Here is a 13,657-nt window from a genome sequence, read left to right on the forward strand (position 1 = left end):
TCGCAAATATATATTATTTATTGTAATTAGAGAATATAGTTTTCCTTGGTCAAAGACATGATTGCTAATCCTATAATTATCTTAAATTGTTCAGAAGGGAAAGTAATCCCTGAAGTATAGCACCCAAAGAAGTTCTAGCATTATGTATTATCCTCCTGCACTCAGAAAATATTCATGGCACACAATAAGACTGTCTAAAGTTAGCAATTCAGTTTGTATAAACTAATGTTTATTCAAATTTGCATACAGTGTGTTAAAAATAAGCAATATAAAATGTAAATTCACCGTGTGTTTAATCAATTCAAACTCAAAATGTTTATAGACTAATTTTCATGACACCTAATACACAATTCCTTGTCGTTAAGCGACCCTAAAATTATTGAATAAAAAGAAAATTACATCAATGAGTACCAAATATCACCATGGTATCTTAAATTAAGTACATTCAATGTATAAAATATAAAAATACTGAACTAACGATAAAGGGCATACAGAATATACTCTTCTGTAGTACTGCGAGTTCGCATGTCATAGCTATACTGCTACTAATGGCTGTGTCATTAAGTGTAAAAGCTTTAGTATCATGATACATACAGATAAACAGATAGTGTTCTATTTATCGCTAGTTATGAAACAGATACTATTAATATCATGTCTTCCTAGAATATCAATTTTCTTTTTTACTTTTGCTTCTTTCATAAACCTTGGATAGTACCAAGTCAATAGTGAGGAGCAAAGAGTTTATAAAAACTTGAGATCTCCAAATTCTTTTAAGTATAAGCATTTTCAAAAATGTAAAAGCAACTGAACTTTGAATGTCAATGACTAAAAGTAAATTTGGCTTTGAACTAGGAGAGTATCATCGTATTTGCATTCCTCAAACTAATTTGTCTAAATTTCTATAACAGTAAACATTACTGTAGGTACATTGCTTTTTCTAGATTGAATAAAAAATATATTTTCCCTAGTTTAACATAAAATGCAATAATTCAATGATAATCTAATGTCAAAGTTCCTGATCCTAAGGTGAAGATCACCATTAGTTTCAGTAACTTTACTGATGAGCTTATAGAGACTGTTCAATTATTACACAGTCCATTTAATGATGTACCTTACACATTTAATAGTACACACTAGGTGGTTAGAATTATAAATACGCAGTTATTATTATTTTTAGTTTTCTGAGATCACCAGTGCCTGAGATAATCTAATGCAGCATACAACTATGAATACTTCGCAACAACTCGCAACAACTCGCAACTTAAGCAGAAAAATAATTGTTGATGCTGCCAACTTTGTAATGAACTTTCTCACCCATGATAATCTTTAATAATTGGAAATACATCCATGTTTACATAATACTATAAAGGAAAGTGACTTTCGTGAATACTCTCCTAATTCGAAAACAGCCGCTGCACCACAGCAATAGATTAAAAAATGTCCGTGACTTATCTATAAGATAAAACTTTTTTCTAATCACGGCGATGAAACTCTGCTATGCACAGACGACAAGACCAGGATCCCTCGGGAGGAGATGCAAGAGGTGGAGACAGACAATACATGTGGTATCCACGATCACAGTCGTCACAGAACAGCAGCTGATCCTATTTTTGTTCGCGAAATAATTAATTAGCTTGCAACGGTACCTGATTCGAATAATTGTTTCACCATGAATTTTAATTTACTATCCCTTCTTTCAAAATGAAATAAGATACCTTAAGTTCAATTATTCAGAAGAAATCTGATTTGATTAATTTTCCATAAAAGGTATAAGTAACATACTGAATTGAATTAGTAAGGGAAGCTCAAAAAAAAAGTTTCACTCCTGAGTTATGAATAAATAATGTGTATAGATCAAAGTACTAAAAAGGTGACATAATTCTTCGTACATTTCGTTCAAACTATTTTGATATTCTTTAATGCTGAGTTTACTAAAAATTGAAAATTGTAAACAGATGAGATAAATAAAATAAACAATAAATTCTATACTACGGAACATTAAGAACATAGAGTAGTAAGAAATTATTTAATAAGTACAAAATATTTTTCGGGTGGGACTAAATGAAAGCAACAAATGCAAAAAATAACTATAAACAAAACTCAAAGTATTGATTACAAAGAATAATTAATTTTTATAAAACAAAGTTCAGCACTTATGTCCTTAAATATGCTGAAGTTTCGTCAATTACCTACGCTTTGAGTAGAAACTACCCATAAATTCTAACTTGGAGTACAAAAGGATAGCTTCTCTACATTTTACATCCTTTAAATCTTTTGCTAATCATCGCTCACATTTTGAGCTAGCTTCCATTAAAAAAATATTAATTGAAGTCATGATCTCCCCTTGTAAGCGACAATGGTCCCACCCGAACGAGTGATGGACCCAAAATAGTTGGAGCAAATGTACATAGAACTGTTTTTTATTCCTCCTTGAAAGGGAGCCTGGAAAATGTTGATGAATACTCACGTCGTTGTCAGAGGTGCCACATATGGAACAGCATTTGCATTCGATACACTGCCACCTGTACTTGCGAACAGAAACGATCATGTTCGCAGTGAATTGCAAACAAGTCGGATGCCCTATAACAAGAACGTAGTCAGGTCATGGAACACGCACATGGGACATGGATTAAGGATAGATGTTTGGACGAGTAGAAAGGTGCTAGGACATTTATCTTGTGCCGAAGAACAGTGAACTCCAAGCTATCTCGTTTCTCGTTTTAATTTTGTTCTCTTTTCGTTCGGTATCAAACATACACGTACACGAATTCGAAATAGGATCATTCGACTCGTCAATTAATCTCACTGATCATAGAAAACGCGTGCGACAATACAACAATGTGATACATGACTTTCACCCTTCCTCAGCACTAAAAACGTCCGGAATAATAATATACGTTCTGTTATTTCCGCACAGAATATTTTATTTCATGATATCTGCGATTTTTTGTTGTTGTTTTTTTGATGTCACCTCTTGAACATATTTTGTTATTTTATTTGGAACAGTAAGGTGGTAAGTAATAGCGGTGCGTACCTTGGAATAGTTCACGTTCTTTCTTGCGCAGCACAATATAAACGTCGCGGACCAGCACACTCTCCCTCTCTTATTCAAATCATCTTTTTCTTTTTAAACTCTTTCATCCGTTCTTCCACTCTTGTATTCACGCTCACGTGTACCCCACGCACACATACATACACTCAACTCATGTAACATATCACATTTGATATATATATAATATATCATATGTATATATATATATTATATATATAACTATATAGCGTCACTTAAATACTAGATTTGTAAGCCTCATGGGTATTGCTTAATTAAAATTGCCTAATAACAAGTCTTCGATTTTTTTTCTTTTTTATATAACAAGGAGGAACTATCTGCATGCTTTCATACTTTTTTTCTTATTTTTTTTTTCTCTCTCTCTCTCTCTTTCTCTGTTTATACCATGTGAGTTTTTCTTGCGTTAAATATAAAAGTTTTAAGAGACACGAATTTACTCTCTGTTACATGACCGCGTCCACGGATTAAACTATGTAACAAGATCTTGCCGTGACGTATTTCTTTTTTCCATGACAAGACTCGAAGCTGCTTTGTTCTACAGAAACCGTGCGTGTCACTTAAAATCGGCTATGAAAAACACTGTTCTACACGAAGGAAATCGCTCTGCATACTCGGTTAGTTGATCGGACGCACCGTAAATTAGTAGTTTTATCGCTGTAATGCTTACTACATCTCGAACTTAAGAGAGACAATTATAACAAGGGGCCGTAAGTGGGTGTAGGGGTAGCAAAGTATTCAGCTGTACAACTTCTATCCCATATTATAAAGATCTACGATAAATGTAACGTTAGTATTAATAAACGAACTAGAAAACGAACGCGTACGTGCCCTCAATGGAATTAAATACGACCAAGACGAGGCGGACTCCTCTCCACGACGAAAAACTCATAAGGTATCTGTTCGTTTTATAAGTAAACGTTAGATATACGGCGTCCTTTATAATTCTATGTTCGAACGATATCTTGTACGAATATCAAAGCTTGTACAAAACTAAGCTATCATCGAGTCTCTACGAGGAGATATAGATATACAATGTCCTTTCGAACTCTCTTCGATGGTATCGTCGGAATCGTACCTAACTCGACGAGACACATTGAAACGAGTATCTCTTTACAAATACTCTCTAATGCATACGTATCCGCCGCTTTGTCGTCGGTTTTTCTTTTTTTTTTTTTTTTTTTTATTCTTTTCTGCCTTTTTTCTGTTTCGATTAAATATGCAATAAATATATGCTCGTCAATGGATGACGACTCAATAGTAAAAATGACATTACACGTAACGCGACGAAATGATTAATGCCCAGAATGAAACGGAAGATTTCAAGAGCAGCAGGTTGGTTCATTGGAATGTGTGGCGAATGGAAGGACAAACGCGAATCGGGACTTCAAGATACCTTGAATAGCGATTTTTCGTTCCGTAAGTCGATTATTTGTTCCTTGGAGAAGAACTTGGTTCGTGAGAAATTCATTCAGAGAATTTGTGACTGAAACGACTTACGAGATTTCTGACGCAGGTCTGTACTGACAACTGCGAGAGTTGGACGAAAAATCATATTTTAAGCCACGAATCCATGTGCGCAACACGGAGCATGAAACACATTGATGTGTCTAGGAAAGATCATATTTCGCGCAGTGCAGAAAGCATTCGAGGCGCATGCGTGAGCCATTAAGCCACGTTCCCACATGTGCAACGTGTACTGCAAAAAGATATTAAAGTATTTCAAGAAAATTGTCTTTCAACGATAGATAGCATGGGAGAGTCTACGCGTCTCTTTTTGGTGCATTTTATTTTCTAAAAATAAAATATTGTTAAGTTTAAATTTACAAAATTGTTTCAGTTTTAGGTCACATACAATTAGCATTGTATTCCAACGTTTTGTCAACGTTCCAGTTAACCTTATTTAAGATCAGATGATATGCAATTAACATTCTGTCTTTGAAAAGCAATCCTTTTTTCATGCCTGAAGAGCTTTTTGTATTATACGTTGTACATGTGGTGTTGAGGCTTAAAGCAAATACATTGATGTCTTAAGCGTGTTCTAAGCAGCGCATTGCATACGTGGGATCGCAGCTTTATGCGGATGAATTATGTACTTATTTGATCTATATGATGGTTCATAATTCTTGAAAACATAGATTATGAAAGTATATTAGGGTGTATCGATCGCAAACGTAACAAAGACTAACTGTAACTATAAATTGATTACGACAAACACTATTATACTGTAAAAATTAATTTCTGTTCGAGTATCTAAAACGATAATACTTTTCCTAGCGTTATATGTGCTGCGCTCTTAGGTATTGCATATTGCGATCTGTAAATAGACATACTTAGAAAACACAAAGAAAAAATATTTACAGGTTCGAAAAACTGTAGAAGTATCGAAAACATGGTCAGTATTTTTTTCGATCTTACTATATAAATATGTTGCTCTCATTAAACAATTCACGGCTGTGATGGATTAATATAATATAAAGTATATAATCGTATCAGTTTGTTAAGCTCTCGTAGAAGTTTTCGATTATAGAACGATTACTATCGCGGCAAGCTCCTCTCTCTCCTTTTTCTTTGTATTCTTTTGATTTTCAATAAAACAACATAAAAAGTGCGATTACACTGTAGTCAAACAGAGAACACAAACACATCTTCTTCAATAGTGTGCTCTAGTGATACTGTGCAACAGGAATTTTTGTTTTTCTTTTTCGTTTCAAAAGTCCGTTAATTTCATTTCGGTCCAAAAAGTAGCTCCGTAAATAGATAGAAATTATTTACTTTGTCACACATTTCTTTCCTCCTCTTTTTCTTTTAAATATCCAAAGCGAGATTCGTATTGAGTTCGTTCTCTTTCTTTTTTGTACACTCCCTTTTTTCTTCGTTTTTGCTCTCGTAAAAATTTTCTCTTAAAAACTAATCATTGAATTACGATAAATCACAGTTGATCCGTGCAGTAAAGGAATTATTGAAAATTCCTATTACTCAGATGCGACAAGTTTCACCATTGACAAAGTGATGTTTTTGCTTTTCGTGTCTTGACTAGTGTACGTAAAGCTCGTAACCGTATCTTTTTCTTCCTTTTTTCTTATTTTTCTTTCGTGCAAATAATTCATTCTTAATTATTGCACACGCGGTTACACACGAATCACCCTTAATGATGGTTTCGAACGTATGTCACACAGCAACTAGTTTTATCGTCCTATCCAACCCAAAAATAGTATATTTTTCTTCTTCTTATTCCCTTTTGTTTTTCTTACCGACAAATCAAAATTTCTTTTCATTATGAAAAATAGTTTAAAGCATTCGATAACGTTGAATCGATAACAATTCAAAAACGAAACGATCTCCTGGAACATTCGGCTATGATCGTTAAAAACATACTCCAATAACAATTGATTGCTAATAATAAATCACTCGTGATCGCGATAAAACAACAAACGCAGACGATACATCTTGTTTCTACCGCGTGAACACAAATCGCGGATCTTAAGAAGACAGGAGAGAAAAACATACTACCGACCATGTATATGAGGAAGACTATCAATTCAAAATTTCTACCTTTGTCAATTTTTGTTCTGGAGAAACGGAGGAAGTATTTCATCACCTGAATGAAATAATCGTTCTACAGATACGTTGTAGAACCTGGAAGATGTAATCGTTAATATTAATTTAGTGATCTAGTTAGAACCTAAAACTTTTGATTATGATTTATATTATCAAATATAAAAGATTTTAATCTGACAAAAGGACATGCTTTCGTCTATGACCAGTTTTATGTCAACTTTTATGTACCGTCGATTATATTGTGTAAATATAGACACTGATCTCCTGATGTTTGATTTCACTTGAAAGACACTTTGTTAATTAGAATTGTCATTGTTAGTAGTTATACTGTTCGTAAATATACTACTACAAAGGTATGAAACAACTTGAAATTTAAAGGAGGAAACCAAAGAGTTTGTTATCAACTCTAAAAACAGATTTGCAAGTAATAGGAAGATTGCAGAGTGTTTACGAAAAAATATCTCGAGATAACTACTCGAATATCTTAAAGATTTGATTTCATCAAAACAATAGATACGTGGAAATAATTTTACATTTTGGGAAGACAGCGATACAGAACATTTATCGCAGCCAAGTGATGCAGCACCTAACAGCACTGAAAATAATATAATTTTCTCGATAAACGACGCATACAATTTCTTTCGAAAACAAAGAAACGAAAAAGTTATCAACCTAATTCAATTAATTTGTTAGACCAGTTAGACAAGTTACAAAAACTGCAGTAAAGCTTTTCCAAACGTTTAAAGACAGAATCAAATACGCACCAATCTAATCATAGTAGGAAGACTATGATACCCCAAGAATTGAACATAATAACAATAACAATAATAAAAAAGGAATAAAATAAACTAAGGAAGACGAACTAGTACCACGAGAACACTGAATAAATTCAAGGCATAGAGTCATCCCCAAGGATACATGGCCAGTAGTACGCATATACGCGCCACCTAAAGTGAAAACTAATTATACTTCTGGAATCTGATCGACGAGCTCGATTACCCGCGAACACCAATGGTCGGTGGGTGAACCAATGCGGACAAACAACACGTCTACATTAATTATGATTTGTTCTTCGCGTATACTTGCGCTTGATCTTTTCCTCTGGCTTACCTGAGCGACCGCAATCACTGCAAGAGACCAACTCCTCGGATCCACCAGTTTTTTTATTTTCCCTAGCGTCACCCAGACAGAAGTCACAGTAGGGGGAGGGTTGTGCAGATTTGCCAGCTTTTTTTTCGTTGGTCCCAGGGGTTGGTGGTCGCTCGGTTTTCACCGTCGCGGAGGGCGAAGGTACGGCGGTTCCAGGCGACGAGACCGCTGGCAGGGGTTCTTCCTTCACCGTTACCATCGTCGGCGAGGCGGGCGCAACGGTCGTTTGTACTGGAGGCACTTGTTGCTGTTGTTGCTGTTGCTGCGGCGGCGGCGGCGTCTGTTGCTGCGGTTGCGGCGGCTGGGGCTGCGTCGACGCTCCCGCAGCAGACGCGGAAGGCGCTGCGGGAGAGGGACTCGAGGTACTCGACGAAGTTGCGTTCTGACGACCCCGACGCGAACCACCTGATCACAAACCGACCACATACCCAGTTGCGCTTTGCGTCACAAGCTAATGACCATGCACACCGGTTTAGAGACAATGATTTAGAGAGTCAATGCTGTGATGCCTGGTGACCAGCAATAATCGATTCTGTTATGCAAAGGATTCCCGATTTTAGAAAGTCTTGGAAGAAAACGGTTATAGTAGGATCTCGATTAACCGGCTTAACAGAAGACTTAAAGGGGGATAACCAATTGAAAGTTTTTAAATATTAATTCTGTTTTCTTATATTATTTATACAGACTGACGTTTTAGGGGTATTTTAAAACAAGTTGACTTTTCTTTCGAAATAACTGAACTTTTTTTTCAGGATGCCACTATTCCTTTATTTTTTAGATTTTTGAAAATTCTCACGTTTAATATGGCACAGTTTCATTTTCTATATGAAATACAAGCGTTTTCAGAGTCACTATAAAAAAAGATCTCTATAATTTTTGAAGATATATCGTTTAGCTCAAACTTTTTTCGACATAGTTTAAGATCTTTCTAACGGTTAAAACAAAGTAAAAGTACTCTTATAGCTATTACACGTGAATAACAACAATCCTGAATAAAAGAAACTAAGAATAATTGTGGCTCGGTTCGTCAAGGTTCTACTGCAGTACCAATTTTAGAATTCTTCTGTTGTTTCTTTATCTTTACAATATGTACTTGGATAGTGATATCAAACTTCTACCGAAGTAGGTGGTATCCCAAAAATACTCAATTTGCTTCAGTAACCAGAATCGATTATTCGAAACATCACAGTCGTAAAAACAGAAAAAATGGCACAACAATTAGGGACAAAATCAGTATATATATATCAGTATATATGTATATAATAGAAACAAGTGCATTATTATTGTCAATCGATGCATTCCATCACCAAGACCAATTTCCAAGATACAACAACGTCGAACGTATCCGTTCCAAGGGTCAGATAAAACAGCGGCATATTCGTCGGCAAAACTACATTCTTGCGAGTTGCGAAGAGCGATCTCCGCGTATACGACCTTTTAGTGAAAGCTGCAGGCGCTCATCAATAGGAGAATCGAAGCCAAAATCGCTCTAGGAATTCAGATACTGAAGCGTAATACACGAGCATAAGTGAAAATAAAAAGATTATCAACGCCGTTAGAATACTCATTAAATCAATGTCAAATCATCATGCTAAAGAAGTACAAAAGAACTACTATGCATGTAGAAACAAGCATACACACATACCACACACTCGAAGATACTGCGTCCAAAGATATTCTACTAATTTAAAAAACGCTTTCAACGGGAACATTGCCTTTTTTCATGTATGAAAACATTTCGAGACGCGATTGCAGAAGCATGCTATTGCAAAACATTCACAATGATAATTGGTTTTCTTTCAAATCAATATAATAAGTAATATACGGGTTCCATCTGAAAACAAAACACTTAATTATCTGTTCATTCATGACGATACAAAAGCAATGTTTTAAACACTGTTAAAATGAAACTTTTTATGAAAATTTGTATCCTTCATTTTTTCATATCATCAGAACTAAAGAATATTATTACGTATTTTGTTTTGTGGAATTACCCAATCCATAAAAAACTAAATATCCAAAAAGTTCAGCACATAAGACATTTCCTGTATACATGTATACAAAATAAGTAAATAAAACCTTTAGTATCATACTGACTTAATCGTTTTTTCTCTGTATGATATCTGTTAGGTTTAAATATACATATATATCTTTAAAAGAAATAGTGCAAGTAAATTCTGTGTAATTAAAGAACACTATATATGAAGTACAAAATTATGCTATATTATTTGCAATGCATGCATTTGCAATACACATGTAAAAAAGAGATATTTAGTTTCATCAAATTAGAAAAATATGTATTTGGATGAACAAGAGTTGCAAAAGTCAGGGATCAGACCAAAGATAAAGGCACTGGGTGAAGAGACAAAGGAACAGGAGCAATGGCTTAAAGGAAAGTGAGAAAACTGAGCTGATTTTGGCTCCAACCTGGCTGGTTCGAAGCAGCGGCGTCTGCAACGCTCCTAGGTTCAACTTCGGCAGGACTGGGACTTAGTTCCTTAGCAGGATCACCAGAGGAAGTAGAGTGGGAATGACCATAATGGTAGACCAGACCAGGTCTGGTTTTATACCGTGCGCTGCATACTGCAAAAGTGCAAATACTGTTTTCCCACAAACCATCCAATGCAACGTCCATGATAAGAGAAATCTTAGTTGACAAGTTGGTTGGACGATTGGAAGGATGTAGTCATTTAACCGCCGCGTTGAGATTATATTATTTCGTCGACTGTTTCGAAATCAAACGTTAACAGACAGTTTAAGTAAAAATGAATATCTAAACAAATTTTGACAAACGTGGCAGTTAAAGGATTCTAGGATAGAAGCTCATAGGTCAGGGACAGCATTTGCACACCTTCCGTACCAGTACATATCCCTATCCACCTACAAATCTATATGTGGACAAGCAGTGAAGGAGTTCCAGCCCAAGAAGCAAAACTAATACGATGCAAGGCTTGATGCTTGTATACTCCTACAGAATGAGCTCGCTACAGTGTGAGCCAGTACATTCTTGCTCTGTTATTGGCAGGTAATATGAGTCCGAAGATATTTGGCCAATGGCGTAAGTTCGATTGTAAACCGCTTCAAGATATTCTGAAATTCGAAACTTACTAATCGTGACCAAATGTCTTTAGATTTTCCGCTAATCTAACAGGAGTGGTTTCAAGAATTAAACAGACTGCAGGCACATTCGAGTTAATTTATAGACTTCGTGTCTGGAAAAGTTTGATCAAATTAGTAATGACTATTATACTCCTTCAAGGTTTGAGCAAGCATGACCATTATTCAAAGAATCACTTCAGGTCTTTGTACTCCTTTAACTACCTTCATTAACACAATTATATGTATTGCAATAAATAAAGAAAATTATCAACCACTATACGACAAATACAATGACTAGCTTCATGAGATATAATCTTGTTTATAGATTTGCAAGTAATATTACACACCACTTTTAAAACTGCTGAATGAAAACATATTGTAGTACATGATTTAAGAGTATGATTATCTTTACGTGGAATAATACGCATTCTACTTTGACTGAAAAATTGAAAAATAGTGAATACAGTTTTATACAACCTGATTAAATACACTATACTTTTTTATATGCAAATTTCTAAAATTTTAAATATCAGTCTTTGCCTTTCATTCAGAACCATACCGTATCTCTTCATACCTCAATAATTAGGAAAAAGAGAAATGGAACACAGGATCTTGATGCAAACAGAAACTATATAAACAGGATTAAACTATATGTAAAGACTGTATAAGAACAAATTGCAATTCATAAACTTGAAGGAAAACAGCAGTCAATACGGTACTGATCAGTATCTCTGAACAAAGAGTATTAAGTCAATACCAAATTAATATAAGACTAAAAGGTACCTTTCCACATTATGAAATTCATTATACAATCAATCACCATCCCCAGTGTAAAATTATGCGATAACCAAGACTAAAGTCTTTAATAATTTATTTCGAGCTTCCATATCATCTCATATATTATATAGTAATCTTTGTGTATCTTATGAAACAATATGTAGGCATAATAAAAATATAGTTATTTCATAAAATTAACAAATTTTCTAACGTAATTAATTTCTCTCTTATTTGAAATAACAACTGATAAAACTAATAATAATATTTATAATGAAACTAATAACAGGAAGTGGTCATTTGTAGTAGTTGTATCTGTGGTTAAACTTACGGTCACAAACGAATGGCTTATCAGTGTCAACAGCATCATAGTTGGTTTTTTTGCGCCCACGTCCCCCACCCTATTTAATAAAAATATATGACAAATTTAGTATTTGTCATATCAAAAATATATATAAAGAGGCTTAACAAGAAATTTTTTTAGTTGTGAAATTTTTAATTTAATTTAATTTAATTTTTAAATAAAACAAGTTAAACATACCTTTGTACGCTTGCCCCCTGGGCTATCTGTGGAAGGTGGATGGCTTCGTGTAGGATGATGACCACCTCCACGAGGTTTTCTTCGTTTCCTTTTACTACTGTAACTTTCTTCATAATCATAGTCACTCTCAGGATCAGGTTCTTCATATGTATCCATATCTAACATGTCCTGCTCATCATAATACCATGCATCTTTACTATGTTCCTCTATAACATGTTAATGCATATTTATTAAATTAATTATGTAATTTGATCTTCATTGATACGATATAAAAGTATAAAGCATATTTACCTTTAAGAGCAACTGATTCTTTGCTATCATCATTTACATGTGTTACAGTCTCCACTCCTTCATTACCATCTTCTGTATCTCCTCTTGGTCCTCGTTTTGGATGCAAATAATGCATTAAATATTGACGTCGTTTCTTTCGCCATCTTTTACTAGGATATGTATATATCTGACCATGTAATAAACCTGGTAATCTTTCTCTTGAAGACATAAACAGAGCAGAATGATTCTGTGCTACCCCTATAATTTTATATATCATGTTTATGAGTTCAAATCATAAGTAAATAAAATATAAAATATTTTATAACAAACAGAAGAAATAGAAAAGAAATTTTATAACAAACAGTTAATGAATATACACTATAATTTTTTAAAATACTAAATCTTTTAGAAGTTACGACTGATTAAAATACTATATACAGTAAAAAAGTGTGCAGTTTGTCATAAAACAAGAGCAAATTAGGTATATGGTAATTTTAGGGATACATTTAGTATAATATTATTTTTCTAATGAAGCAGTTTTTAAACATTTTTTCCTCTGCAAATAAAAGAAATCCTATAAAATAAAATACTAAACAAAACAAGTTTCAAGCTTTCACACAGCATGGTTTCAAAGATATTAATCTATAATAGCACTTGAGAAACATCCCATACACATACATATAAGCAAAACAGTTCTTGATCCATTATAGCATTATACAACATCGTCATGATCGCATAGGTACTAGAAATATCCTCCAAACAATTCGCAATAAACATACCTGTTTGCGAATCGAGAAAAGGCATACGAAGGCGTCGTTCCCTGCATAATCGGCTATTATAATTAGAGGCGTTTTCGATGGATTCTCTGTACGCTGTGTCATTGAGGAAGCTACAAAAAATCGATAGTAGCCATGTAAGCGTTCTACACTGTACAGAGAAGAAAATTCACGAGTAATGTTAATTTAACATTTACCTCTCAATTTTGCACAAGTTACTCTCGTTTATAACTTGAATAATTCCATGTGCAGACGGCGAAATTGTTACAGCTGTCATTTTACAGAACTAAACAATACGCTCCTAACTACTTAACTCCTTGCCGCTTGTTCTTCTTTCCGGAAGCAGAATCCCATTCCTTAGCGCATGCGTGCTCCTCTGAATAAAATAAATACAATCATAGACAAGGTACTAAGTAGATC

The 13,657-nt window shown here is 34.4% G+C and overlaps 1 protein-coding gene across 3 annotated transcripts; it reads right to left on the reverse strand.

Annotated features, from left to right (window-relative positions):
• Positions 1-400: 400 nt before the first annotated feature.
• D4 (double PHD fingers d4) lies at positions 401-13,580 on the reverse strand. 3 transcript variants are annotated; one of them, XM_076374877.1, is made up of 9 exons: positions 13,435-13,580; positions 13,241-13,350; positions 12,483-12,572; positions 12,192-12,397; positions 11,982-12,051; positions 10,205-10,360; positions 7,739-8,182; positions 2,468-2,580; positions 401-1,604 (listed from the first exon to the last, which is right to left on the reverse strand). In XM_076374877.1, the coding sequence occupies exons 1-9, from the start codon at positions 13,512-13,514 to the stop codon at positions 1,473-1,475; spliced, it is 1,401 nt and encodes a 466-aa protein (XP_076230992.1). In that variant the 5' UTR covers positions 13,515-13,580; the 3' UTR covers positions 401-1,472. The 3 variants fall into 3 exon arrangements, with proteins under 3 accessions (XP_076230992.1, XP_076230991.1, XP_076230993.1); XM_076374876.1 differs by having other exon boundaries at positions 12,483-12,719; XM_076374878.1 differs by lacking the exon at positions 10,205-10,360 and having other exon boundaries at positions 12,483-12,719.
• Positions 13,581-13,657: the final 77 nt, after the last annotated feature.

This window comes from Calliopsis andreniformis, chromosome 3 (assembly GCF_051401765.1).
Source record: "Calliopsis andreniformis isolate RMS-2024a chromosome 3, iyCalAndr_principal, whole genome shotgun sequence".
NCBI classification, from domain to species: domain Eukaryota; kingdom Metazoa; phylum Arthropoda; class Insecta; order Hymenoptera; family Andrenidae; genus Calliopsis; species Calliopsis andreniformis.

Excerpts from the sequence above, each read along its gene's own strand:
- D4 (XM_076374876.1), bottom strand. The coding sequence starts at position 13,514 with ATGACAGCTGTAACAATTTCGCCGTCTGCACATGGAATTATTCAAGTT. Across the intron at positions 12,720-13,240 it reads TTTTCTCGATTCGCAAACAG|GGGTAGCACAGAATCATTCT; the intron begins GTATGTTTATTG and ends ATAAAATTATAG. Across the intron at positions 12,398-12,482 it reads AGAATCAGTTGCTCTTAAAG|AGGAACATAGTAAAGATGCA; the intron begins GTAAATATGCTT and ends AACATGTTATAG.